The following is a 25596-nucleotide window of genomic DNA, read 5'->3' as shown; positions in this document are numbered from 1 at the left end:
TTCGATGTTTTAATATTTCAATTTTTAAAATTCTAGGTTTTTCGATTTCTCGAATTTTCAAAATTAAAAAATCGAAGAATTGAAGGAGTGAAAAATCGAAACTTTGAGAAGTCCTGAAATGGAAAAAATCAAAAATATATTAATTGTGAAATCGGAAAACTGAAAAACCGAAACATCGAAAAATTGGAAAACTGAAAAATTGAAAAGCCCAAAAGTAAAAAATCGAAAAATCGAGATATCCAAAAATCGAAATATCGAAAAATCAGAGAATTGAGAAATCGAGGAGTCGAAAGCCGAGAAGAAAAGTTAAAAATTGAAAAATTGGTGAATCGAGAAATTGAACAATCGAAAGATTTGAATTCGATAAATCGAGAAATCAAAAAATTGAATGATCGAAAAATTTTAAAAAAGAAAAATTGGGCAATCGAAAATTTAAAAATTCCGAAAATTGAAAAATCGACAAGTCGAAGAATCGAATTTTGAAAAATCCCAAAACTGAAAGAGATATCCAAAATTTGAGAAATTAAAAAACTGAAAAATTGAGAAATCGAAAAACCAGAAAAGCAAGATTGAGAAATCGAAGAACTGAAAGACTGAAAAATCGAAACTTTGAGAAGTGGTGAAATGGAAAAAAAAAACAAAAATAGATTAATTGTGAATTCGGAAAACTGAAACTTAGCAACGTCAAAATTTGAAAAATTGAAAATAGAAAATACTAAAGAACTGAAAAATCAAAAAATCGAAAATTTAAAACATTGAACAATTAAAATATCGCAAAATTGAAAAATCGAGAAATCCAAACATCAAAAAATCAAAGAATAAAAATTCCAAAATCAAAAATTTAAAAATCGAAAAACTGAAAAATCGACAAATCGAGAAATCAAATCTCCAGAACTTGATTTTGGAATTTTTATTGTTTGATTTTTTGATGTGTGGATTTCCCGATGTTTCAATTTTGCGATATTTTAATAGTTCAATGTTTTAAATTTTCGATTTTTTGATTTTTCAGTTCTTCAGGATTTTCTGTTTTTCAATTTTTCAAATTTTGCCGTTGCTAATTTTCGGTTTTCCGATTTCTCGACTTCTCAAAGTTTCGACTTTTCAGTTCTTCACTTCTTCGATTTTTCAACTTTGCTTTTTTGGTTTTTCGATTTCTCAATTTTCCAGTTTTTCAATTTCTCAATTTTTGGATATTTCTTTCCGTTTTGGGATTTTTCAAAATTCGTTTTTTTCCACTTATCGATTTTTCGTCTTTTGAATTTTTCAATTTATCGATTTTTATTTTTTGGATTCTATTTCTCAATTTTTCAATACTGTAATTTTTCAATTTTTAAAATTCTAGATTTTTCATTTTTGTTTGATATTTCGATGTTTTGATTAATTGAATCTCTCGATTTAGCAATTTTTCCATTTTTAACTTTTCGATTTTGCCCTATTTAGATTCTTAGCATCGAAAAACTGGAAAGTCGAAAAACTGAATAACTGAAATGTTAAAAAATGGAAAATTTGAATAATTGACAAATTTAAAATTTTAAAAACAAAAAATAGAAAATCCAAAAAGTAAAAAATCGAGAAATCGAAAAATCCAGAACTCAAAAAATGCAAAAGCCAAAATACTAAAAATCCCAAAACTGAATTATCGAAAAATTGAAAAATAAAAAAAAATGAAGAATCGAAAAACTGAAAAATCACAAAATTGAACAAAATATCCAAAAATTGGGAAATTAAAAAACTGAGAAATCGAAAAGTCGAAAAATCGCAAACTTAAAAAATTCAAAAATCAAAAATCTGAAAAATCTAAAATATGAAAATAAAAAAATTGATTAATTGAAAAATCGGAAAAAAAATCAAAAACCAATCAAAATAAAAATTCGAAAATCTAAAATTTAAAAATCGAAAAACTGAAAAATCAACAAATCGAAACTCGAAAATTTAAAAAATTGTAAAATTGAAAAATCGGATAATTCAAAAATCGAGAAATCGAAAAATCAAAAGATTGAGAAAGTATATAAAATTGTGGCTAAAAATACATAACAATCAATACAAAATAGAACACAATGCTTCTAAAACATAAAAATAACCGCACATTGAAACATATGAGATATAATATGTTTGTAAATAAAAGCGAAAGTTCCAAAATTTAAAATTTCCCAACCCACTAGATACGAGATTTATCTTTATAAATCCTTCCACAAATAAATCGTCAGTCCATTAATTTGTACGCAAACATCCTCGAATCCAACTAACACACAAATAATTGACATTCTTCTTTTGTTTAGCAAGTAAACCATCAAAATAAATAAAAATCGCATTCACAGCTATCAGTACAAACACAAATATTCTGCTGGCACCTCGTCAACAAACTTTCCCAACACCACCCAGAAAAAGAAACGCGATAAATTGTAAACTTCGTAACTGAATCCTGATAACAGTCTTGAAATAAATAGCTAAACAAAACCCGACAACCATCAGTGTGGTAAACTCTTCGAAAATGGAGATCCGAACATTCGTCCTGTTAGTCCTCACAGTCATCGTTTTCAACAATGTACCCTGCAGCGGCATCGACAGAGGTAAACTCAGTCAAACAAAACCACTTTCGTTTATTTTAACTGTTGATAGGTTACTACTGGAGGGACTACAAATGGACCATCCCCGCCGACGCCGTCCCCGCCGGCAAGGACTCCAACGGCCAGGAAACCTACATCGGGCAGGCCTACATGCACACCGACGGCCTCTTCGTGGTTCAAATCTTCCCCAACGCCAAGGAAATCTTCGCCTCGTCCTACGGCCTCAAGAAGGCCACCGCCGTCGTCAAAATCCTGTGCTCGAAAAACAAACACAAGTTCTCGTGGCTGCAGACCAACTCCAAGTACTTCCACCAGAACGTCACCAGCGAGAACCCCGTCATCGGGGGTTACAACCACCGCGAGCTGGTGTTCAAGGGGATGATGCACGTCGGCCGACTCATCCACCACGTGGCCGTGAGAGTGGGCTCGATCGACGGGTTTTTGGAGGTCGCTAAAATGAATTATGTCCACGCCGGCTCGCTGCAAACGGCCGACGATTTCGAGGTGCTTTTGTATAATCATTAGGGGTGGTTTTTATGAATAAACGAATTTTGGAAGGAGGTTGCGTTTGAATGGTGGGGTTGATTAGTGATATTTTGGAAAGAGGAGTACTCAGTGTTAGAAAATGCACCTGAAGCTGTAACTTTTATAGCAGATAAAAACCCAGACTTTTCCGGATGAAGCTTAAACCCGTCCACTAATTACATCAAGAAAAAGCTTTTCGAATACGTGCTGTTCTCGTTGCTTCGCTTTTGCTCTCATATTCATAGCACCAGCGTATTTTCAGCGCGTTATACTCTGGTGATGGAGCACGAACCGACGTGTGCGATACATAAATTCCGGCCAGACAGGCTGCATTTTTTCCGCCGGATTTAACAAACATCCCTCGTATTTTTCAGTTTTTATTTCTTATGTTTCGCTACCACCAAATAAATAACGTGTCACTTCTACAAAGACAAATTCAGTGCGAATGTACTACTAGTATGTATCCTGTTTTCCCAAACATGGACTTTTTTACTGTTTTTAAGGTAAGTATATTTAAAAAAATTGGTCGAAGATTATTTCAACAGTTATTTCCTTTTCAAGATTTCTAGATTTTTCAATTATTCGTTTCATCAGTTTTTCATTTTGCATTCTTTCAATTTTTCGTTTTTTTTTTTCTTTAATTTTACGATATCTCTTAAAGTTTTTAAATTTTCCAGTCTTCCGACTTTTCAACTTTTGAACGTTTAAATTTTTAGATTTTACAGTTTTTAATTATTAATTTTTATTTTTCAGTTTTTCATTTCTTCAGTTTTTCGAGAAAAACGAGAAAGTACAAACTAAACTTCGCCCTTCAGGTCACAATGAATAAAACATTCATCACAATTGAGAAGGGGTGGGTGGGCGGGGCTTATATTTTGTCCATTTTTTCTCAATATACGAAGTCTTCGTTTGCCAACAAGAAACTGACAACATGTTTAACTATCCTGTCGTTGAAAGAAAACTCTGTATATTAAAAAAAAAATTGGTCTAAAGAGTTTAGACAGTACTTCCCTCGCTGTCGGAAACTTGACGACTGCATGCCTATTGTGTTTTTTTTCTCATTACATTTTTGTAGTGGGAATTTAAAAAAAAATTGCGATGACGTCATCAACATTTTTGCAAGGACACGTATATCAGTTGGGATAGATGTAGTGTAATACTAAGAATAAAATTATTATATTCTCAAATTTTCGGGAAAATGAATTGGGTCGTTTGAATATTGATTTGTAATAATCAATAAAATAACGAAACAATTTACTCACGTATCCCTACGTATCAGAGGCAACTGAAAATCGTGTATGTATAAACATTGTTAATTTAAGATGACAGGCGTAACAGCATACGTGAGAGCCAAACACAGAAACTGTAAACAAAACGACCGTCGGTTTTATTGCTTCGACTTCCGCTTATTATATAAAACATTGGGTTTTATTTTAATTCTTGACGGTGAAATTCACAATTGGTTGATTATAAACATGTCTATTTCACATTCGCGGAATCAAGTGAACGCATAAAACAAATGCAGGTCTGTAATGTTAAAGTCGATGTAAATAAGCGTGCTACCCTTATGTTTCAACCGAGTTTTTCCTTTAACAAATTTTGTGTCTACCAAATTAGGTTGGTTGGGGTGTAATACTAATAATAAGTGTTGCCTTTAATTTAATCAATAAAATAAATTGACTTCATTAATTTTTTTGAACCACCTCTTAAGAAAATCTAAAAAATATGAATGGAATGATAAATCACAAGTACAAACTCATCATATTTTTTGCATTTTAGATAGGATTTATTCAGCAAAATTTAAGGGTGACGTCATCAATTTTTTTAGGAGGGATGAACAAATACATTTTGAACAAAAGTTTACCATGCTTATAATAACTTTAAAATATTCCCAAGATTTCAAAGCATTCGGTTTTGTAATTCCTGATTAAATCGATAATATAAATTCACGCCTTCATTAATTTTTTTGAGTCACCCTGCATATGCAAATCCAAAAATATGAATGGAATGATAAATCACAAGTACAGACTCATCATATTTTGTACATTTTAGATACGATTTATTCGGAAAACTTTTGAGCTGACGTCATCAGTTTTTTGTAGAAGATAACCAAATATATTTTGACTAAAAATTTATTATGTTCTTTATAACCTTAAAACATCTGCAAGATTTCAAAGCATTCGGTTTTGTAGTTCCTGATTAAATCAATAAAATAAATTTACGCATTCATTAATTTTTTTGAGTCACTCTGTATATGCAAATCCAAAAAATATGAATGGAGTGATAAATGACAAGTACAGGCTCATCATATTTTGTACATTTTAGATATGATTTATTCGGCAAACTTTCGAGCTGACGTCATCAAGTTTTTGGAGGGGATAAGCAAATATATTTTGACTAAACATTTATTATGCTCTTTATGACCTTAAAACATCTGCAAGATTTCAGAGCATTCGGTTTTGTAGTTCCTGATTAAATCAATAAAATATATTTACGCATTCATTAATTTTTTTGAGTCACCCTGTATATGCAAATCCAAAAAATATTAATGGAGTGATAGTTCACAAGTACAGACTCATCATATTTTGTACATTTTAGATATGATTTATTCCACAAACTTTTGAGCTGACGTCATCAAGTTTTTGGAGGGGATAAGCAAATATTTTTTGACTAAAGATTTATGATGCTCTTTATAGCCTTAAAACATCTGCAACATTTCAAAGCATTCTGGTTGGCAGATTAAAAATTAAATTTCAAAATGTTGTTTTATAATTTTGATTTTTTTCCAAAAATCTGGACGTTTCGGGTGAAAAGTCGATTCAGAGTTGTAAACTACATGTGTAGGACTATGTTATTTTATACAATTGAAAACCCATTTACTACGTACAATTTTGAAGTGACGTCATCGCTTTAGTGGTGGGGATGATTCGACAAATTTTGGTTAGCGTTTTAACATCTACATGATATTCTTAATATAAGTACAAAATTTCACAACAATCGGTCGAGTACTTTCGGAGATTATCTGTCTAATAAAAATCCGTGACAACAGACGGACAGACGGACAGACGGACGGACAGACGGACAGACGGACAGACGGACAGACGGACAGACGGGCAGACGGACAGACAGACGGAAATGGGAGACCTATTTCTTCGTCTTCTAGGGGTCATGAAAGATCGAGAAAACGTAAAAGTAGAGAGTCGGCCGACGGACTCGATTACAATACTTCCTTTGCTTACGCTCGGGAAGTAAAAAGCAAAGACTAAATCAGCAAAGGGCCTCCATAAACACCGGGAGCCCCCAAGAAGTTTTCTTTTTTTTTCAAAAATAAAATACTTGAACCCTTAATGTTCTATCAAACTTTTTAATAGAAAAACCAGCAGAGGTCCCCAGGATTCTTACAAATTCGTAGAAAAACTACAACAGACTCCAGAATTGTTTTAAAATCTTAAAAAAAACGCGAAGAGAACTTGAGACTCTTTAAAATGTTTTCAAAAATAAAACAGCAGAAGACGTTCAGAAAAGTATCAAACAGAAAAACTAGGGACTCTCAAGAACATTTCAATTCTTTTATAAATAAAGCACAAAGGACCTCCAAGAATCTTTCTGATTCTTTAATAAAAAAACGCTAAGCATTCCTCGATTTTTTAAATTATTTAAAAATCTTAAAAAACCCCAAGAGGTCTCAAAATTCTTTCAAATTTTGTCAAAAATAAATCAGCTGTGGGCCTCCAGGAATGTACTGAATCCTTTAAAGAACAGGGGTGACCCCCAAAAATGTTTCATTTTGTTCAGGAATAAAATACCAGAAACCTCACTATTCATCCAGATTTTTTAATAAAAAAAAACAGGAGCTCTCGAGGGTCTTACAAACTCATAAAAAATACACTAGAGGACTCCAAAATTGATTCAAAATCTTAAAAAAATAATACGAAGAGAAATTGTGCTCCTTCCAAAATTTTTCAAAAATAAAACTGTACAAGGCTTCAGGAAAAGTATCAAATTCTAAAAAAAAGCTGGAGACCCTCAAGAATCTTTCAATTCTTTTAGAAATAAAACACCAGAATCTTTCAGATTTTTTAATAAAAAAATTGGTCGAAGGTTATTTCAACAGAACTTCTCTCGCCCCTAAAATACGGCCAAATAAATCCCACTTCGCTGAATTATCTTTTTTTTTGTTTTCTTATCACCTCTATAAAGTGAAAACCAGTGGCTTAAATAACCCTCCCGCAGCTCAGACTTCAATTTTTTCTTCAATTTTTCAGTTTTTTTGTTTCTTCATTTTTTCGAATTTTCAAGTTTAAATTTTCCAATTTTTCAACTTTTCCATTAAATTTCTAGATTTTGCAATTTTTCGATTTGAGTTTCTCGAGTTTTCAATTTTTAATTTTTCCATTTGCAATTTTTCTTTTGAATTTCTTATTTTTCAATTTTCCGTTTCATCAGTTTTTCAATTTGCAATCTTTCAATTTTTGGTTTTTTTTTCTTTAATTTTACGATCTCTCTTAAAGTTTTCATTTTTAAATTTTCCAGGTTTCCGATTTTTCAACTTTTGAACGTTTAAATCTTTAGATTTTGCAGTTTTTCGAATTGAAATTTCACGAGTTTTCAATTATTTTTTTTTATTATATATATAAAGAAAACTACGTATATAAAGAAAAAAAATTAAGCCCCACCCACCCGCCCCAATCTCAATTGTGATGAGTTTCATATGATAATTTCTTGTAAAGAAATGAGGATTTTGCAACTAAATTCCGCCCTTTAGCTCACTATGCATAAAACATTCGTCACAATTGAGAAGGGGTGGGTGGGCGGGGCTTATATTTTGTCCATTTTTCTCAATATTCGAAGTTTTCTGTTGCCAACAAGAAACTGAAAACATGTTTAACTATCCTGTTGTTGAAAGAAAACTCTATATATTAAAAAAAAAACAAAGATTAATAAAATTCAGAAAAAGTTGAAAGTATAGAGAAAAATAGATGCTAGGTGGCGCGGTGAGCAAGAGCAAGTGTGTTTTCAGTGCACTCCTGGTTATTTAAGTTTGGATTAAAAATTACTGGACTTTCTGTAAGTAAGACCTTTGTTATAAAACCAGCGATTTCTTGTACGAGAGGTGCAGTAGTTTCATAGCTGTTCTTAGTTGGGTAATAGCAGAAATACGGTTTCTACCTTATCTCCTTTTTTGTGATAACTTTTCTTTGCCGACCGTGTCTTATGACTACTTACTTAATGTCCGGTCAAAATGACATCTCAGAATCTCTTTCCTTCTAAAGACCAAGCAATTGTTGTTGCTGTCCTAGGAGGCATTAAACATAGCCCTAAAATTTTCTACACAACTAACGCAAATCAACTAGCAAAGGTAAAAAGGGTAAGATAACGTTAATGGTTTTTGTTGAAATTTTAATCATTTCTTCCATGACTGTCCCCATATCGGATCCGATAATGTGAACAAAATGGCTCAATTCCTTCGAGGTGTTCGGATTTTTATGGAAATCTGTATATTTGCACTAAAAATATCAGAACTCAGATCTCCAAGGTCCCTTAACGCCTAATAAATAATTGAGGCATTGCTAGGTACATTCAGTATAAACATACCTATATCTGGGCCCAGTAGTGAGAGACAGCTGCTGTTATAGTTTATACTTAAATAATAATAATAATAATAATGATAATATTTCCCATTGCGTTTTGCTCGATTATTAACGATTTATTAATGTTAAAAAAAGGTGAGCTAGCTTTCAATACAGTTGTTGAAAAATATGTTTAAAATTACCACAGTCCAAGTCCAATTCTTTAAGTATTTTCAGCTTTTGACAAAGTTGATAAAACGATCTGATCTATCTGGGCAGGTGTCTGGATCTAAATTTCCTCTAATATCTACCAGATTTTCATTTTTCATACTTTCCCAATTGGCCATGGCCTAAAATATAACAAAGTTAGTTTATCTTTAATTTATAATATTTCGTATTTATATTCCGTTTCTTTTTCCTTGAATTCCGATTCTTTTTCTTGAATTTTAATCTGAAAATCTTTTTTCACCAGTTCTTGAAATGATTTTACAATCATTTTTTCTTTTTCGCTTAAGCCTTCTAATAACTGCTGAAAAACACCTGACTGAAAATACATTACATTATTTGTAGTTAAACAATTAAAATAATTTAGGAACTTACAATTGTTCCGATATTCGAGTCAAAAAAAAAAATTTGAGTCAACCAAAAAAATATTTGTTGATATTTCAATGTTGTTTTTCGACTTTACAACTTTGACGATTACATTATTTTCCGATTTTATAATTTTTGGGTTTTCCCATTTTTGGATGCGATTCATTTTTTCATCTTTCCAATTTTTTATTCACTAATTTTTTTCGATTTTTAATTTTCTCGATTTTTAGTTTTTCAATACTCCAATTTTTTTCCATCTACAATTTTCCAATTTTGCTATTTTTCTTTTCTTCAATTTTTAATTTGTAATTTTTCGATTTGTCAGCTTTTTAGTTTTTCGATTGTTCGAAAATTTACAAATTTGAGATCGCCGTCAGAATAGCTGTCCCTATAAACAGGAAAAGTGAATTCAGAACAAATTTCAAAAAAATGTCAAACTATATATAATTTTCCGCCAGTTGCGAATGTGAAATTGTCGTCACGACATCTCTTCCAATAAACACGAAAAATTAATTCAAAATTTTCAAATATTTTCCAAAAAAATGGTTAAAATTTGTTCACTCGACCAGAAATTTGTATCAAATTGTAGATAATCTTCCTACAGTTAAAAATCTGAAATTGCCGTTGCGATATCTATTCCAATAAATACGAAAAGTGGATTCAAAATTTTAAAAAATTTTCCAAAAAATAGTTAAAATTCGTTTAATCGACTGAAAATTGGTGTGAAATTGTAGGTAATCTCCCGCCAATTATAAATTCTAAATCGCCGTCACGATATTTGCTCGAATAAATACGAAAAGTGAATTCAAAATTTTAAAAAAATTTCCAAAAAAATGGTTAAAATTGATTCAATCGACTGAAAGTTGGTGTTAAATTAGATGATCTTCCCAAAGTTAAAAATCTGAAATCGCCGTTGCGATGTTTCTTCCAATAAAGACGAAAAGTGAATTCAAAATTAAAAAAAAAATTATGGTTAAAATTGGTTTAATCGATCGAAAATTGGTGTCAAATTGTAAATAATCTTCCCCCAGTTAAAAATCTAAATTCGGCGTTGCAATATCTGTTCCAATAAATACGAAAGGTGAATTCAAAATTTTTAAAAATTTTCCAAAAAAATGGTTAAAATTGGTTCAATCGACTGAAAATTGGTGTCAAATTGTAGGTAATCTTCCGCCAATTACAAATCCAAAACCGTCGTTAAGATCTCTGCTCCAATAAATACGAAAAGTTGATTCAAAATTTTCAAAAATTTTCCAAAAAATGATTATAATTTGTTCAATCGAGCGAAAATTAGTGTCAAATTGTAGAAAATCTTCCGCCAGTTACAAATCCGAAATCACTTTCACGGCATCTATTGAAATAAAGGGAAAGTGAATTCGAAATTTCCAAACAAATTAAAAAAAAAATGGCTAGAATGCGTTCAATCAACTGAAAATTGGTGTCAAACTATTTATAATTTTCCGCCAGTTGCGAATGTAAAATCGCCGTCACGACATCTCTTCCCATAAACACGAAAAATGGATTCAAAATTTTCAAAAAAAAGTTAGAAGTGGTTCAATTGATCAAAAATTATTGTCAAATTGTAGATAATCTTCCCCCAGTTACAAATCTAAAATCCTCGTTACGATATATGTTCCAATAAATACGAAAAGTGAATTTAAAATTTTCAAAAATTTTCCAAAAAAATGGTTAAAATTTGTTCACTCGACCAAAACTTTGTATCAAATTGTAGATAATCTTCCTACAGTTAAAAATCTGAAATCACCGTTGCGATATCTATTCTAATAAATACGAAAAGTGGATTCGAAATTTTCAAAAATTTTCCAAAAAAATGGTTAAAATTGGTTTAATCGACTGAAAATAGGTGTGAAATTGTAGGTAATCTTCCGCCAATTATAAATTCTAAATCGCCGTTACAATATCTGCTCCAATAAATACGAAAAGTGGATTTAAAATTTTCAAAAAATTTCCAAAAAAAATGGTTAAAATTGGTTTAATCGACCGAAAATTGGTGTCAAATTGTAGATAATCTTCCCCTAGTTAAAAATCTAAATTCGGCGTTGCAATATCTGTTCCATTAAATACGAAAGGTGAATTCAAAATTTTCAAAAATTTTCCAAAAAAATGGTTAAAATTGGTTCAATCGACTGAAAATTGGTGTCAAATTGTAGGTAATCTTCCGCCAATTACAAATCCAAAACCGTCGTTAAGATCTCTGCTCCAATAAATACGAAAAGTTGATTCAAAATTTTCAAAAATTTTCCAAAAAATGATTATAATTTGTTCAATCGAGCGAAAATTAGTGTCAAATTGTAGAAAATCTTCCGCCAGTTACAAATCCGAAATCACTTTCACGGCATCTATTGAAATAAAGGGAAAGTGAATTCGAAATTTCCAAACAAATTAAAAAAAAATGGCTAGAATGCGTTCAATCAACTGAAAATTGGTGTCAAACTATTTATAATTTTCCTCCAGTTGCGAATGTAAAATCGCCGTCACGACATCTCTTCCCATAAACACGAAAAATGGATTCAAAATTTTCAAAAAAAAGTTAGAAGTGGTTCAATTGATCAAAAATTATTGTCAAATTGTAGATAATCTTCCCCCAGTTACAAATCTAAAATCCTCGTTACGATATATGTTCCAATAAATACGAAAAGTGAATTTAAAATTTCCAAAAATTTTCCAAAAAAATGGTTAAAATTTGATCACTCGACCAAAACTTTGTATCAAAGTGTAGATAATCTTTTTACAGTTAAAAATCTGACATCGCCGTTGCGATTTCTATTCCAATAAATACGAAAAGTGGATTGAAAATTTTCAAAAATTTTCCAAAAAAATTCTTAAAATTTATTCAATCGACTGAAAATTGGTCTCAAATTGTAGATAATCTTCCCCCAATGAAAAATCCAAAATCGCCGTCACGACATCTGTTCCAATGAATACGAACAGTGAATTCAAAATTTTAAAAAAATTTCCAAAAAACATCTTAAAATTGGTTCAATCGACCAAAAATTTGTGTCAAATTACAGATAATCTTCCCCCTGTTAAAAATCTGAAATCGCCATTGCGATATCTGTTCCAATAAATACGAAAAGTGAATTCAAAATCTTCAAAAATTTTCCAAATATGCTTCCAAAATTTTCAAAAATGTTTAAAACAAAATGTTAAAGTTGGTTCAATCGACCGAAAATTAGTATCAAATTGTAAATAATCTTCCACCAGATAAAAATCTAAAATCGCCGTTGCAATATTTGTTCCAATAAATACGAAAGATGAATTCAAAATTTTCCAAAATTTTCCAAAAAAATGGTGAAAATAGGCTCAATCGACCGAAAATTGATGTCGAATTATAGAAAACCTTCCGCCAATTACAAATCCAAAATCGCCGTCACGATATCTGTTCCAATAAATACGAAAAGTGAACTCAAAATTTTCCAACGTTGGTTCAATCGGCCAGACATTGATATCAAATTGTAGATAATCTTGCTACAGTTAAAAATCTGAAATCACCGTTGCGATACCTATTCCAATAAATACGAAAAGTGAATTAACAATTTTCAAAAATTTTCCAAAAAAATGGTTCAAATTTGGTCAATCGACTGAAAATTGGTGTCAAATTGTAGGTAACCGTCCCCCAGTTAGAAATATGAAATCACCGTCATGATATCTGGTTCAATAAATATGAAAAGTGCATTCAACATTTTCAAAAATGTTCCAAATAAATGGTTAAAATTATTTCAATCGAACGAAAATTAGTGTCAAATTGTAGAGGAACCTCCGCCAGCTACAATACCGAAATCACCGTTAGGACATCTATTGAAATAAAGGTAAAATATGCTTCCAATATTTTCAAAAATTTTTCAAAAAAAATGTTAACATCGGTTCAATCGACAGAAAATTGGTGTCATTTTGTAGATAATCTTCCGCCTGTTATAAATCTGAATTCTCCGTCACCATATCTGCTCTAATAAACACGAAAAGTGAATTTAAAATTTTCAAAAATTTTCCAAAAACCTTGTTAAAATTGGTTCAATCGACCAGCAATTTGTAACAAATTGTAGATAATCTTCTTACAGTTAAAAATCTGAAATCGCCGTTGCGATATCTATTCCGATAAATACGAAAAATGAATTCAAAATTTTCAAAAATTTTCCAAAAAAATGGTTAAAATTAAAATTAAAATCTTCCGCGAATTACAAATCCAAAGTCGTAGTTAGGATATCTGCTCCACTAAATACGAAGAGTTGATTCAAAATTTTCAAAAATTTTCCAAAAAATGGTTACAATTTGTTCAATCAAGCGGAAATTAGTGTCAATTTGTAGAAAATCCTCCGCCAGTTACAAATCCGAAATCACCTTCACAACATCTATTGAAATAAAGGTAAAAATGCTTCCAAAATTTTCAAAAATGTTCAAAAAAAAATGTTAAACTTGGTTCAATCGACCAAAAATTAGTGTCAAATTGTAAATAATCCAGATAAAAATCTAAAATCTCCGTTGCAATTTCTGTTTCAATAAACACGAAAAGTCAATTCAAAATTTTCAAAAAAGATATTTAAAATTGGTCCAATCGACTGAAAATTGATGTCAAATTATAGATAATCTTCCGCCAATTACAAATCCAAAATCGCAGTCACGATATCTGTTGCAATAAATACGAAAAGTAAATTCAAAATTTTCAAAAATTTTCCAAAAAACATGTTAGAATTGGTTCAATCGGCCCGATATTGGTATCAAAATGTAGATAATCTTACTACAGTTAAAAATCTGAAATCGCCGTTGCTATATCTATTCCAATAAATACGAAAAGTGAATTCAAATTTTTCAAAAATGTTCCAAAAAAGTGGTTAAAATTTGGTGAATCTACCGAAAATTGGTGTCAAATTGTAGGTAATCTTCCGCCAGTTACAAATCCAAAATCGCCGTCACGATATCTGTTCCAATAAACACGAAAAGTGAATTCAAAATTTTCAAAAATTTTCCAAAAAAATGGTTAAAATTTGCTCAATCGACCGAAAATTAGTGTCAATTTGTAGAAAATCCTCCGCCAGTTACAAATCCGAAATCACCTTCACAACATCTATTGAAATAAAGGTAAAATATGCTTCCAAAATTTTCAAAAATATTCAAAAAAAAATGTTAAAGTTGGTTCAATCGACCGAAAATTAGTGTCAAATTGTAAATAATCTTCCACAAGATAAAAATCTAAAATCGCCGTTGCAATTTTTGTTCCAATAAATACGAAAGGTGAATTCAAAATATTCAAGAATTTTCAAAAAAAATGGTGAAAATAGGCTCAATCGACCGAAAGTTGATTTCAAATTATAGAAAATCTTCCGCCAATTACAAATCCAAAATCGCCGTCACGATATCTGTTCCTATAAATACGAATAGTGAAATCAAAATTTTCAAAAATTTTCCAAAAAACATGTTAAAATTGGTTCAATCGACAAGAAATTTGTATCAAATTGTTGTAGATAAACTTCCTACAGTTAAAATTCTGAAATCGCCGTTGCGTATTCCAATAAATACGAAAAGTGAATTCAAAATTTAAAAAATTTTCAAAAAAATGGTTAAAATTGTTTAATCGACTGAAAATTGCCGTCAAATTGTAGATAATTTTCCGCCAATTACAAATCCAAGATCGCCGTCTCGATATCTGTTTCAAATATGGTTAAAATCTGATTTTGGTTTTCTTTTGTTAATAAATTAGCCGACCGGTTATGCAACCAGTAATAAAAATAATATATACATTTCGCGACATTTTTCGTTTTATTATAATTGCAATGCAAGGTACACAGACAAGAGAAATAGTTCAACCGTCACCAAAATTTTCTATACCCACCACCAGGGGGCAGCGCCTCTCGGACCTTTCGAACGGACTTCCCTAAAGTGCCAAAACTGGCGGCGGACGCCGCCCTTAACATCCACCTTTAACTAAATAAAACCCGGTCCGAACTTACGACTGATTAACGTCGCCGTTATTGCGTTTTGTTTTAATAAAACCGCGTCTAATAAAATCAAAATCTCGCAATGTCAACAGCGTAAATATTGCAAATACGAGAGGAACCACTTAATTTTTTATTAAAGACGAGGCGCTCCCTCGAAACACAAATCGACTCGCATCAAGGAATAAATCCACGTCTCCGTCATCGGGGGCTGCGATTTTTCCCTTTTCCTTTGTGCGGCGGTGGCGGCGGCGAGGGAAGCAACAGTTGCGAGTAATCTGCGACGAATTCGATTATGCAAGCGCGCGGGTATCCGGGAGGATGCTCTGTCAACACAACTAATTGATGTCATTAGAGTCGCCAGACTCCAGCTGCCGATGACAAACCGCCACTCGATTACCTACGGCTCAAAAATCTGGCCCGGAGTGCTCCGGAGGGACGTCAATCAAACGTGAAGAATCAAACAAAAAAGAACGGGGGCGCAGTCTTGTCGCGGTAGGAAAAACACTCTTTCTGAGTTCTTCTGGCGCGAAAGGTCGTAGCAAAAAATCAATAAATCGGGAAACTCGACTCACATTAATAAGTGCACCAAATTTCAGTGGCTTCTGTTAACTGTAGTAGAGTAACTTTTTTTTGCATAAAGAAATTACTCTCGCCGGAGAGAGTTAGTTTCGCTCCGCTGTCATCCAACTCCCCGACCGGCAATTTAATCTAATTCATACTCTAGATTTAAACGTGTAAAAGGCAACAACTGCGCTGTTGGTGGATCCTCCGACCATCAAACTTTGCGCTGATAAGCTCAAATCGCAAATATCCATTAACCCGTGGGCTAGTTTCCCAGTTCCTGTAGGGTAGCACACTATGGTGGATTCCCATTTGTCCGATTAAGAATTGGCGGGTGAGAACAGGGTCGTACAACGTTCATTAGTTGAAAACTGGGCGACACAATTACCGCCAACTTCTCCCTTAACATCGTTAACGTCACCTGCTCAATAACGAATCGATTGCTTCATCCTTATCGGGGGATTTACCCCGCATTAAAGATGGAACTTTGGGGGCCCTGGCGAATACTGCGGTATTTGGAGGTAAGCTCGGTGTGACAGGGGCGGTGATTGAGAGTTTAATATGTAACGAAGGGGGATTTCGAAGATTTTTGTCTTTGTTAGTTATACCCAAAAACGAAAAAACCAACCATTAACAATTATTTTTCAATTTCTCGAGTGGCCACAAAAAAATGAGGTAAAATTAAAAAGCTGAAGCCGTTTGGAAAGGATAATTTGATAAGTGCGCCATCTCGTGGTGTATTGACGTATTTCTCAAAAAAGGTTACAGAGCGCTGCACTCAGACACCTTCTACATTTATATAATTATATTTCGGTAAATCTATAATCAAACAGATGTTTTTCAGTTAACCAAACAGCCTACGAACCAGTTGACTTTAGCTTTCAAACCATTCCAGTGACTGAAAAACTGAACGAAAACTGAAAAATCGAACACAAAGTATACAGATTTCTTCAACGCGTTTACAGAACACTTCGTTCGAACAGCGCCATCTCAAGCTCTATAGCATAAGCATCGAACGAACTTTGTCATGTCACAAACAGGTGGCGCTTTTTTTATTCTTTTTCATGGCCAACTTCAAAGGATGATCTTATTATTAAAGTAACTTTTTAATAAGGAAAATCCAATCTCCTAATATGCCATTACACTGTGTAATTTTCATTATATCAAATAGATTTATTAAAATTAATCACTCTCTCATTTTTTTTTAATTTTGATTAAATTAAGCACGGTCACCTCATTTTCTCGAAAATGTGAAAATACGAACGTCTTTATTTAATACTGATTAAATAAGAATTATAATAATAACATTCATATCAAATTAACTTCTACGTGACATTCTTCCGATATATAAACATGAATGCTTTCAAATTATTTTACTTATCAAGCGTTAACTAAAGAAGTATAGTAACCCACCCACCCTCCCACCCTATCTCAATTGTGATGATTTTTTTATTCGTCGTGAGTCAAGAGGGCGGAGCTTAATTACACAATCTTTCTTTCTCTACAAAAAATTACCATGTGAAACATCTTTTGTTATTGTTGCCATACCTAGTAGGGGTAATGATATATTTTGAACAATGTAATACTTAAAACATATTTTAGTGAAAAGTTCATGACATATAAGATAAGGGTGGGTGGGTGGGGCTATCTTTTTATTTGAAATGAGGATTTTGCAATTAAACTCCGCCCCCGGACTCATAAGGAATAACATCATTACAATTAAGATGGTGTTTGGTAGACGGGGCTTGAATTTTGCCTTTTTTTCTAGATATATGTAATGGTCTTTTCAGGTCAACATATTTAAAACGTTTAAAAATAGTAAATCTTTCTTTTGGGAAACATCGATTTTACAATTAAGCTCCGCCTCTCGGTGTGACAACGAATGAAAAATTCATCACATTTGAGATTCGGGTGGGTGGGCGGGGCTTAATTTTTGACTTCTTTTTTCTTGACATATATTGTTTTCTTTCAACAACATGATGTTTCACATGGCAGTTTCTTGTGCCGAAATAACGATTTTGCAATTAAGCTCCGCCTCTCGGCTCACGACGAATAAAAACAGTCATTACAATCGTGAAAGGGGCGGGTGGGTGGGGTTTGTATTTTCTTTTCACGACAATAAATTAAAAACATGTTTAAAAGGGTAAATTTCTAGAGAAGTGTTGGGGACAAAATTTAGCATTTTAAGCATGTTTCAGTCTTTTGTTGTGAAGGGAAGACTATGTATATTAAGAAAAAAAATGGAAAATATAAACCCTGCCCACCCACCCTGTCTCATTTGTAACGATTTTTATTTGTTCATCGTGAGTCAAAGAGGGCGGAGCTTAATTACAAAATCCGTATTTTTCTACAAGAATTACCATGTGAAACATGTTCTTCAGTGATCGTATTGGTCAAAGAAAACTACTTCTATTAAGCAATAAACCTAAACGATAAGCCCCACCTATCCGTCTGGACATCAATCGTGATGAATTTTCCATTGGTTGTCAAACAGAGAGGCGGAGCGTAACTCCAAAATCCATATTTCCTGTTTTAAACATATTTTAAGTTTCTTGTTGTGAAAAGAAGACTGCATATATTAAGAAAAAGAGGCAAAGTATAAGCCCCACCCGCCCACCCTATCTCAATTGTGGTGATTTTTTTATTCGTCGTGAGCCAAGAGGGCTGAGCTTAATTGCAAAATCTCTGTTTCTCTACAAAAAACTACCATCTGAAACATCTTATGTTATTGTTGACATAGTAGGGAAGAAAGGTTTATACAGCCGGTAGGCAGGCGGGGCTTAAATTTTGCCTTTTTTCTAGATATATAATCATCTTTTCACGCTTAGATATTTAAAACGTTTAAAATGGTAAATTTTTGTTTTGGGAACGTCGATTTTACAATTAAGCTCCTCCCCTCGGTCTGACAACGAATGAAAAATTCATCAGATTTGAGATTCGGGTGGGTGGGCGGGGCTTAATTTTTGAATTCCTTTTTCTTGACGTGTATAGCTTTCTTTCAACAACATGATACTTAAAAACATGTTTCACATGGCAGTCTCTTGTGGAGAAATAACGATTTTGCAATTAAGCTCCGCCTCTACGCTCACGACGAATAAAAACAGTCCTCACAATCGAGAAAGGGGCGGGTGGGTGGGCTTTGTAGTTTCTTTTAACGACAATAAATTGAAAACATGTTTAAAAGGGTAAATTTCTAAAGAAGTGTTGGCGATAAAATTTAGCATTTTAAGCATATTTCAGTCTTTTGTTGTGAAGGGAAGACTATGAATATTCAGAAAAACAAATGCAAATTATAAATCCCGCCCACCCACCCTGTCTCATTTGTAACTATTTTTATTTGTTCATCGTGAGCCAAAGAGGGCGGAGCTTAATTACAAAATCCGTATTTTTCTATAAGAATTACCATGTGAAACATGTTCTTCCGTGATCGTATTGCTCAAAGAAAACTATATGTATTAAACAAAAAAGCTAAAAGATAAGCCCCACCTACCCATCTAGATCTCAATAGTGATTGTCATTGGTTGTCAAACAGAGAGGCGGTGCGTAACTGCAAAATCCATATTTCCTGTTTTAAACATGTTTTCAGTTTCTTGTTGTGAAAAGAAGACTACATACAGTAAGAAAAACAGGCAAAGTATAAGCCCCACCCGCCCACCCTATCTCAGTTGTGGTGATTTTTTTCATTCGTCGTGAGCCAAGAGGGCGGAGCTTACCTAATTGCAAAATCTTTGTTTCTCTACAAAAAATTACCATGTGAACATCTTTTGTGATTGTTGACATAGTAGAGGAGAGAGGGTTACATAGTCTTCTTTATCTCAAAGTGATCTACATATTTTGGACAATATCATAATGCTTAAAACAGTTTTGTTGAAAAATTCATCACAACTAAGATAAGGGTGGGTGGGCGGGGCTTCATTTTTGACTTCTTTTTTCTTAACATGTATAGTTTTCTTTCAACAACATGATACTTAAAAACATGTTTCTTGTGGCGAAATAAGGATTTTGCAATTAAGCTCCGCCTCTCGGCTCACGACGAATAAAAACAGTCATCACAATCGAGAAAAGGGCGGGTGGGCGGGGTTTGTATTATACCTTCTTTTTTCTAATGTGTTCATAGTTTTCTTTTCACGACAATAAATTGAAAACATGTTTAAAAGGGTAAATTTCTAGAGAAGTGTTGGGAATAAAATTTACCATTATAAGGATGTTTCAGTTTTTTGTTATGAAGGAAAGACTACGTATATTAAGAAAACAAAATAAAAAATATAAACCCCGCCCACCCACCCTGTCTCATTTGTAACGATTTTTATTTGCTCATTGTAAGCCAAAGGGGCGGAGCTAAATTGCGAAGTCCATATTTTTTATAAGAATTACCATGTTCTTCCGTGATTGTACTGCTCAAAGAAAACTATATGTATTAAGCAAAAAAGCTAAAAGATAAGCCCCACCTACCCGTCTAGATCACAATCGTGATGAATTTTCCATTGGTTGTCAAACAGAGAGGCGGAGCGTAACTGCAAAATTCATATTTCCTGTTTTAAACATGTTTTCAGTTTCTTGTTATGAACAGAAGACTGCATACAGTAAGAAAAAGAGGCAAAGTATAATCCCCACCCGCCCACCCTATCTCAATTGTGGTGATTTTTTTTATTCGCCGTGAGCCAAGAGGGCGGAGCTTAATTGCAAAATCTCTGTTTCTCTACAAAAAATTACCATGTGAAACATCTTTTGTTATTGTTTACATAGTAGGGGAGAGAGGGTTACACAGCCTTCTTTATCTCAAAATGATCTACATACATATTTTGAACAATATGATCATACTTAAAACATGTTTTGTTGAAAAATTCATCACAATTAAGATAAGGGTGGGTGGGCGGGGCTTCATTTTTATTTCTTTTTTCTTAATATATATAGTTTTCTTTGAACGACATGATACTTAACAGCATGTTTCTTGTGGCGCAATAAGGATTTTGCAATTAAGCTCCGCCTCTCGGCTCACGACGAACAAAAACAGTCATCACAATCGAGAAAGGGGCGGGTGGGCGGGGTTTGTATTATGCCTTCTGTTTTCTAATATGTGTACATAGTTTTCTTGTCACGACAATAAACTGAAAACATGTTTAAAAAGCTAAACTTCTAGAGATGTGTTGGGAATAAAATTTACCATTTTAAACATGTTTCAGTTTTTTGTTGTCAAAATGTAGCCCCGCCCACCCACCCTATCTCATTTGTAACGACTTTTCTTTGTTCATTGTGAGCCAAAGGGGCGGAGCTAAATTACTAAATATTAAGAAACAAAGGCAAATTATAAGCCCCACCCGCCCACCCTATCTCTATTGTGGTGATTTTTTTTTATTCGTCGTGAGCCAAGAGGGCGGATCTTAACTGAAAAATCCTTATTTCAATACGAGAAATTAAAACATGGTTTTGAGTACCGTGGTGTTCAAACAAAAAATTAAAACCAAAGATTAAGCCCCACCCATACCTGCCCTGATCTAAATATGTAGTAATGAACTTTTCATTCGTCACCAGACTTAGAGGCGGAGCCTAATTGCAAAATCTATATTTCTCTACAAAATTTACCATTTTAAACCTGTTTTAAGTTTCCAAGAATAAAAAAAATCGTCACAATTGAGATGGGGCGGGTGGGCGGGCTTACTTTTTGCCTTTTTGTTTCGATATGTGTGGACTTTTTTCACAACATGGAACTTAAAACATGTTTAAAATGGAAAATTTGTATCAGGAAATATCGATTTTGCAATTACGCTCCGACCCATAGTTGCAAAATCCATATTTCCTGTCAAAAATGTACCATTTTAATCATATTTTCAATTTTTGTTGTGAAAAGATGGCTACGTATATTATGAAAAAAAAGGACCGAAAAACCGAAAAATTAAAAAATCGTTTTACTGAAGAATCAAAAATTTTAAAAATCGAAAAATTAAAAAACCTCAAATGTTTTATTTTTGAAGTAGCTTTGAAAGAATCTTAGGAACCCTCTATGAGTCGTGTTTTTGAGACAACTTGAAATATTAGAAAAAATTGCAGAAATGTGTCTTATGAAACGGATTCACAATTATTGCTTCAAAAATATGAATGCATTGATAAAGGCAAGGCTATACCTACATTCAGTGAAGTTATCTACGCATAATATACACCAACGCCTCTCTTTACATTCTTATCTAAACGCAATAGATACCATTCTTTCCATTTCGTATCAATTACCAACAAATAAATTTTATCATCGTAGACCCGTCAACACCGTTTCTGATTTCGCGCAATTATGCAACGACTTACGATTATAATTTTCTTTTTTTCCATCGGTACATCGACCATTCCACCGCTATCAATCGAAAGAGGTAAATTTCTTAATATTTCGCACCTTTCGTTAAATTCTCTTTCTAGCTTACTATTGGAGAGAATACAACAACAATATTCCTTCGGACGCCGTTCCTTCAGGATCCGACTCCTCCTACATAGGTCAAGCCTACCTCCACGGACAAGGAATTTTCGTGGTGCAAATTTTTGACGATAGTAAGGACGTGGTGGCCGTGGGTTACGGCTTCATAGGTCTCAGTCTGCAAAAAACTGACAGAGTTATCAAAATTCTGTGCTCCAAAAACCCGAAAAACTTGACGTGGGTGGCAAGCAACAACAAGCATTTTCACGTTGATATGATACGGAGATACCCCCTGGTTGGAGGGTTCGACCACAAGGATGCTACCAACGGGATGATGTACATAGGCCGCGTTAGGAGGAACGGCGGAATTAAAATAGGTCCCATTAGAGGGATGGTGGAAGATGCCAAAATAATGTACGTCGATGGTACTGTGATAGTCACAGAAGAGCAATACGAAGTCCTTGTGTATGCTTATTGATTCGAATAAATAAACATTGTAAATGCGTAATTGCAAATATTATTATTATAATAAAGACACATTTGTGATAAGAAGAATAAATATTGAAGTTGTGCTTTTTGACCCAATTTGTGCTTATCGGCGGCAGTCTCAAAATGGACAAAGAAAGAATCGCGGCTTGTTTTATTAGCTTGATACTAATTCTTAGAGGAATTAGGGCTTCTGGTTTGTTGATATAAGTTCGTTGTTTATATTTTACGATCTGCCCTTCCAGACTTGTACTACTGGAGGGAGTACACTGGCGTCGTCCCCCCAGACGCTGTTCCAGGAGGGAGAGACGCCAACGGTCAAATCACCTACATCGGTCAAGCCTACTCCGAAGGCTACGGTTTAATGATCGCCCAAATTTACCCAGGAGTGAAAGAAGTGGATGTTCCTTCCTACGGCGCCAAGAGAATACTAACTGATATAAAGGTAATCAATCACTTTTTGAGTGAAGATTAAACATCAACGAAATCATATAGGTTCTGTGTGCCGAAAACACCAGACTACTGTCATGGATTACCACCACGGCTAAGACCTTCGAACAAGACACCGAAAACTTGGAAGTCGTGGTCGGTGGCTACGATTATTTGGGCGATAATGGGGTGCTACTGGTCGGTCGGGTTTTCTACCAAGGGTACGTTTTAGTGGGGGCTGTCACCCCGTTCCCCAGCAGGAAAGGGAACGTGCAGCTTTGGTTCCCGTTCAGAGGGGTGGAGCGACCCGTTAATGTTTACGAATTGTTGGTGGTGTGTCCTGATAGATATTTGTTGATCATGTCTTCGTGCTAAATTTTAATTAAGCGTTTTTATAAATTTGATGTGAAATTTCATTGGTCAAATTAATTTTACTAACCTGTAATTCTTTGAGTAACTAGCGAATTTTGAAGAATTATGTATGATTTTGTATAAATTTTTAATATAATTTGTTTTAATAATGTTGTATATTATTAAATTCCTCAAAAAATTGAGATATGCTCAAAGACAGCCAAAAAATTTTTGTGATTTTTTCAGTATAAAAGTAAGATATTAGTGTCATCAAATTTCTTGTTTTCTGATAAATTTGAATAAACATGAATTAAACAAAGAATCTCTTCAAACTACAATACATTGAAAAAAAAAAAATCAAAAAGTGCAAATTCACTTGGTAAAAATTTATACAAATTATTTTAATAATATTTTTCGCCTATCAACGATCACTAAAATTACCTCAGATTTATAAATGCATTTTATACAGTTTCGTTTGTGATTTCAAAATTCGAAATAGAAAAAAAGGGACTCGTACATCAATTTGGATAAAATTTATAATTTTTACAATTTGCATTTTTTTTTTCTCAATATATATAGTCTTCCCTTCACAACAAAAAACTGAAACATGCTTAAAATGGTAAATTTTATACCCAACACTTCTCTAGAAATTTACCCTTGTCGTGAAAAGAAAACTATGTACACATATTAGAAAACAAAGGCATAATACAAACCCCGCCCACCCACCCCTTTCTCGATTGTGATGACTGTTTTTATTCGTCGTGATTCGAGAGGCGGAGCATAATTGCAAAATCCTTATTTCGCCACAAGAAACATGTTTTTAAGTATCATATTGTTAAAAAAACTATATATGTTAAGAAAATAGAAGTCAAAAATTAAGGCCCGCCCACCCACCCTTATCTCAGTTGTGATGAATTTTTCATCAAAACATATTTTAAGTATTATCATATTGTTCAAAATAGATCATTTTGTGATTAAGGAGTCTGCGTAACCCTTTCCCCCCTACTAGGTATGTCAACAATAACAAAAGATGTTTTACATGGTAATTTTTTGTAGAGAAACAAAGATTTTGCAATTAAGCTCCGCCCTATTGGCTCACGACGAATAAAAAAAATCACCACAATTGAGATAGGGCGGGCGGGTGGGGCTTATACTTTTCCTTTTTTTCTTACTGTATGCAGTCTTCTTTTCACAACAAGAAACTGAAAACATGTTTAAAACAGGAAATATGGATTTTGCAGTTACGCTCCGCCTCTCTGTTTGACAACCAATGGAAAATTCATCACTATTGAAATCCTGACGGATAGGTGGGGCTTATCTTTTAGCTTTTTTGCTTAATACATATAGTTTTCTTTGAGCAATACCATCACTGAAGAACAGGTTTCACATGGTAATTCTTGTAGAAAAATACGGATTTTGTAATTAAGCTCCACCCTCTTTGACTCACGATAAACAAATAAAAATCGTTACAAATGAGACAGGGTGCGTGGGCGGGGTTTATATTTTCCATTTTTTTTTTTTTCTTAATATACATAGTCTTCCCTTCACAACAAAAGACTGAAACATGCTTAAAATGGTAAATTTTATCCTCAACAGTTCTCTAGAAATTTACCTTTTTAAACATGTTTTCAATTTATTGTCGTGAAAAGAAAACTATGAACACATATTAGAAAAAAGAAGGCATAATACAAATCCCGCCCACCTACCCCTTTCTCAATTGTGATAACTATGTATTTTTATTCGTCGTGACCCGAGAGGCGGAGCTTAATTGCAAAATCCTTATTTCTCTACAAGAAACTACCATGTGAAACATGTTTTTAAGTATCATGTGGTTGAAAGAAGACTATATATGTCAAGAAAAGAGAAATCAAAAAGTAAGCCCCGCCCACCCACCCGAATCTCAAATGTGATGAATTTTTCATTCATTGTAAAATCGATGTTTAACAAAACAAAAATTTACCATTGCAAACGTTTTAAATATCTTGTCGGGAAAAGATCATTATATACATCTAGAAAAAAAGCAAAATTTAAGCCCTGCCTACCCACCGCCTTCTCAGTTGTAATGATGTTATTCCTTATAGTCTGGCTCAAGACAAATAAAAAAAAATCATCAGTGAGATAGGGCGGGTGGGCGGGGCTACATTTTGCCTTTTTTTCTTAAT

At 33.3% G+C, this 25596-nt stretch overlaps 3 protein-coding genes across 3 annotated transcripts; all 3 read left to right on the top strand.

Annotated features, from left to right (window-relative positions):
• Positions 1-2421: 2421 nt before the first annotated feature.
• Positions 2422-3116, top strand: LOC135137092 (uncharacterized). The gene is made up of 2 exons (XM_064066638.1): positions 2422-2570; positions 2620-3116. Exons 1-2 carry the CDS (start codon positions 2492-2494, stop codon positions 3090-3092), a joined length of 552 nt encoding a protein of 183 aa, XP_063922708.1. The 5' UTR covers positions 2422-2491; the 3' UTR covers positions 3093-3116.
• Positions 3117-21971: 18855 nt separating this feature from the next.
• Positions 21972-22727, top strand: LOC135137085 (uncharacterized). Its single transcript, XM_064066629.1, has 2 exons — positions 21972-22127; positions 22174-22727. Exons 1-2 carry the CDS (start codon positions 22052-22054, stop codon positions 22644-22646), a joined length of 549 nt encoding a protein of 182 aa, XP_063922699.1. The 5' UTR covers positions 21972-22051; the 3' UTR covers positions 22647-22727.
• Positions 22728-22771: 44 nt separating this feature from the next.
• Positions 22772-23604, top strand: LOC135137104 (uncharacterized). The gene is made up of 3 exons (XM_064066659.1): positions 22772-22850; positions 22900-23099; positions 23150-23604. The coding sequence occupies exons 1-3, from the start codon at positions 22781-22783 to the stop codon at positions 23456-23458; spliced, it is 579 nt and encodes a 192-aa protein (XP_063922729.1). The 5' UTR covers positions 22772-22780; the 3' UTR covers positions 23459-23604.
• The last annotated feature ends 1992 nt before the right edge of the window (positions 23605-25596 follow it).

Source organism: Zophobas morio, unplaced genomic scaffold, assembly GCF_036711695.1.
Source record: "Zophobas morio isolate AGI-343-1 ecotype UQ-CSIRO unplaced genomic scaffold, CSIRO_AGI_Zmor_V1 ptg000028l, whole genome shotgun sequence".
Taxonomy (NCBI): Eukaryota; Metazoa; Arthropoda; class Insecta; order Coleoptera; family Tenebrionidae; genus Zophobas; species Zophobas morio.
This window is presented reverse-complemented; position numbering and strand designations above follow the sequence as displayed.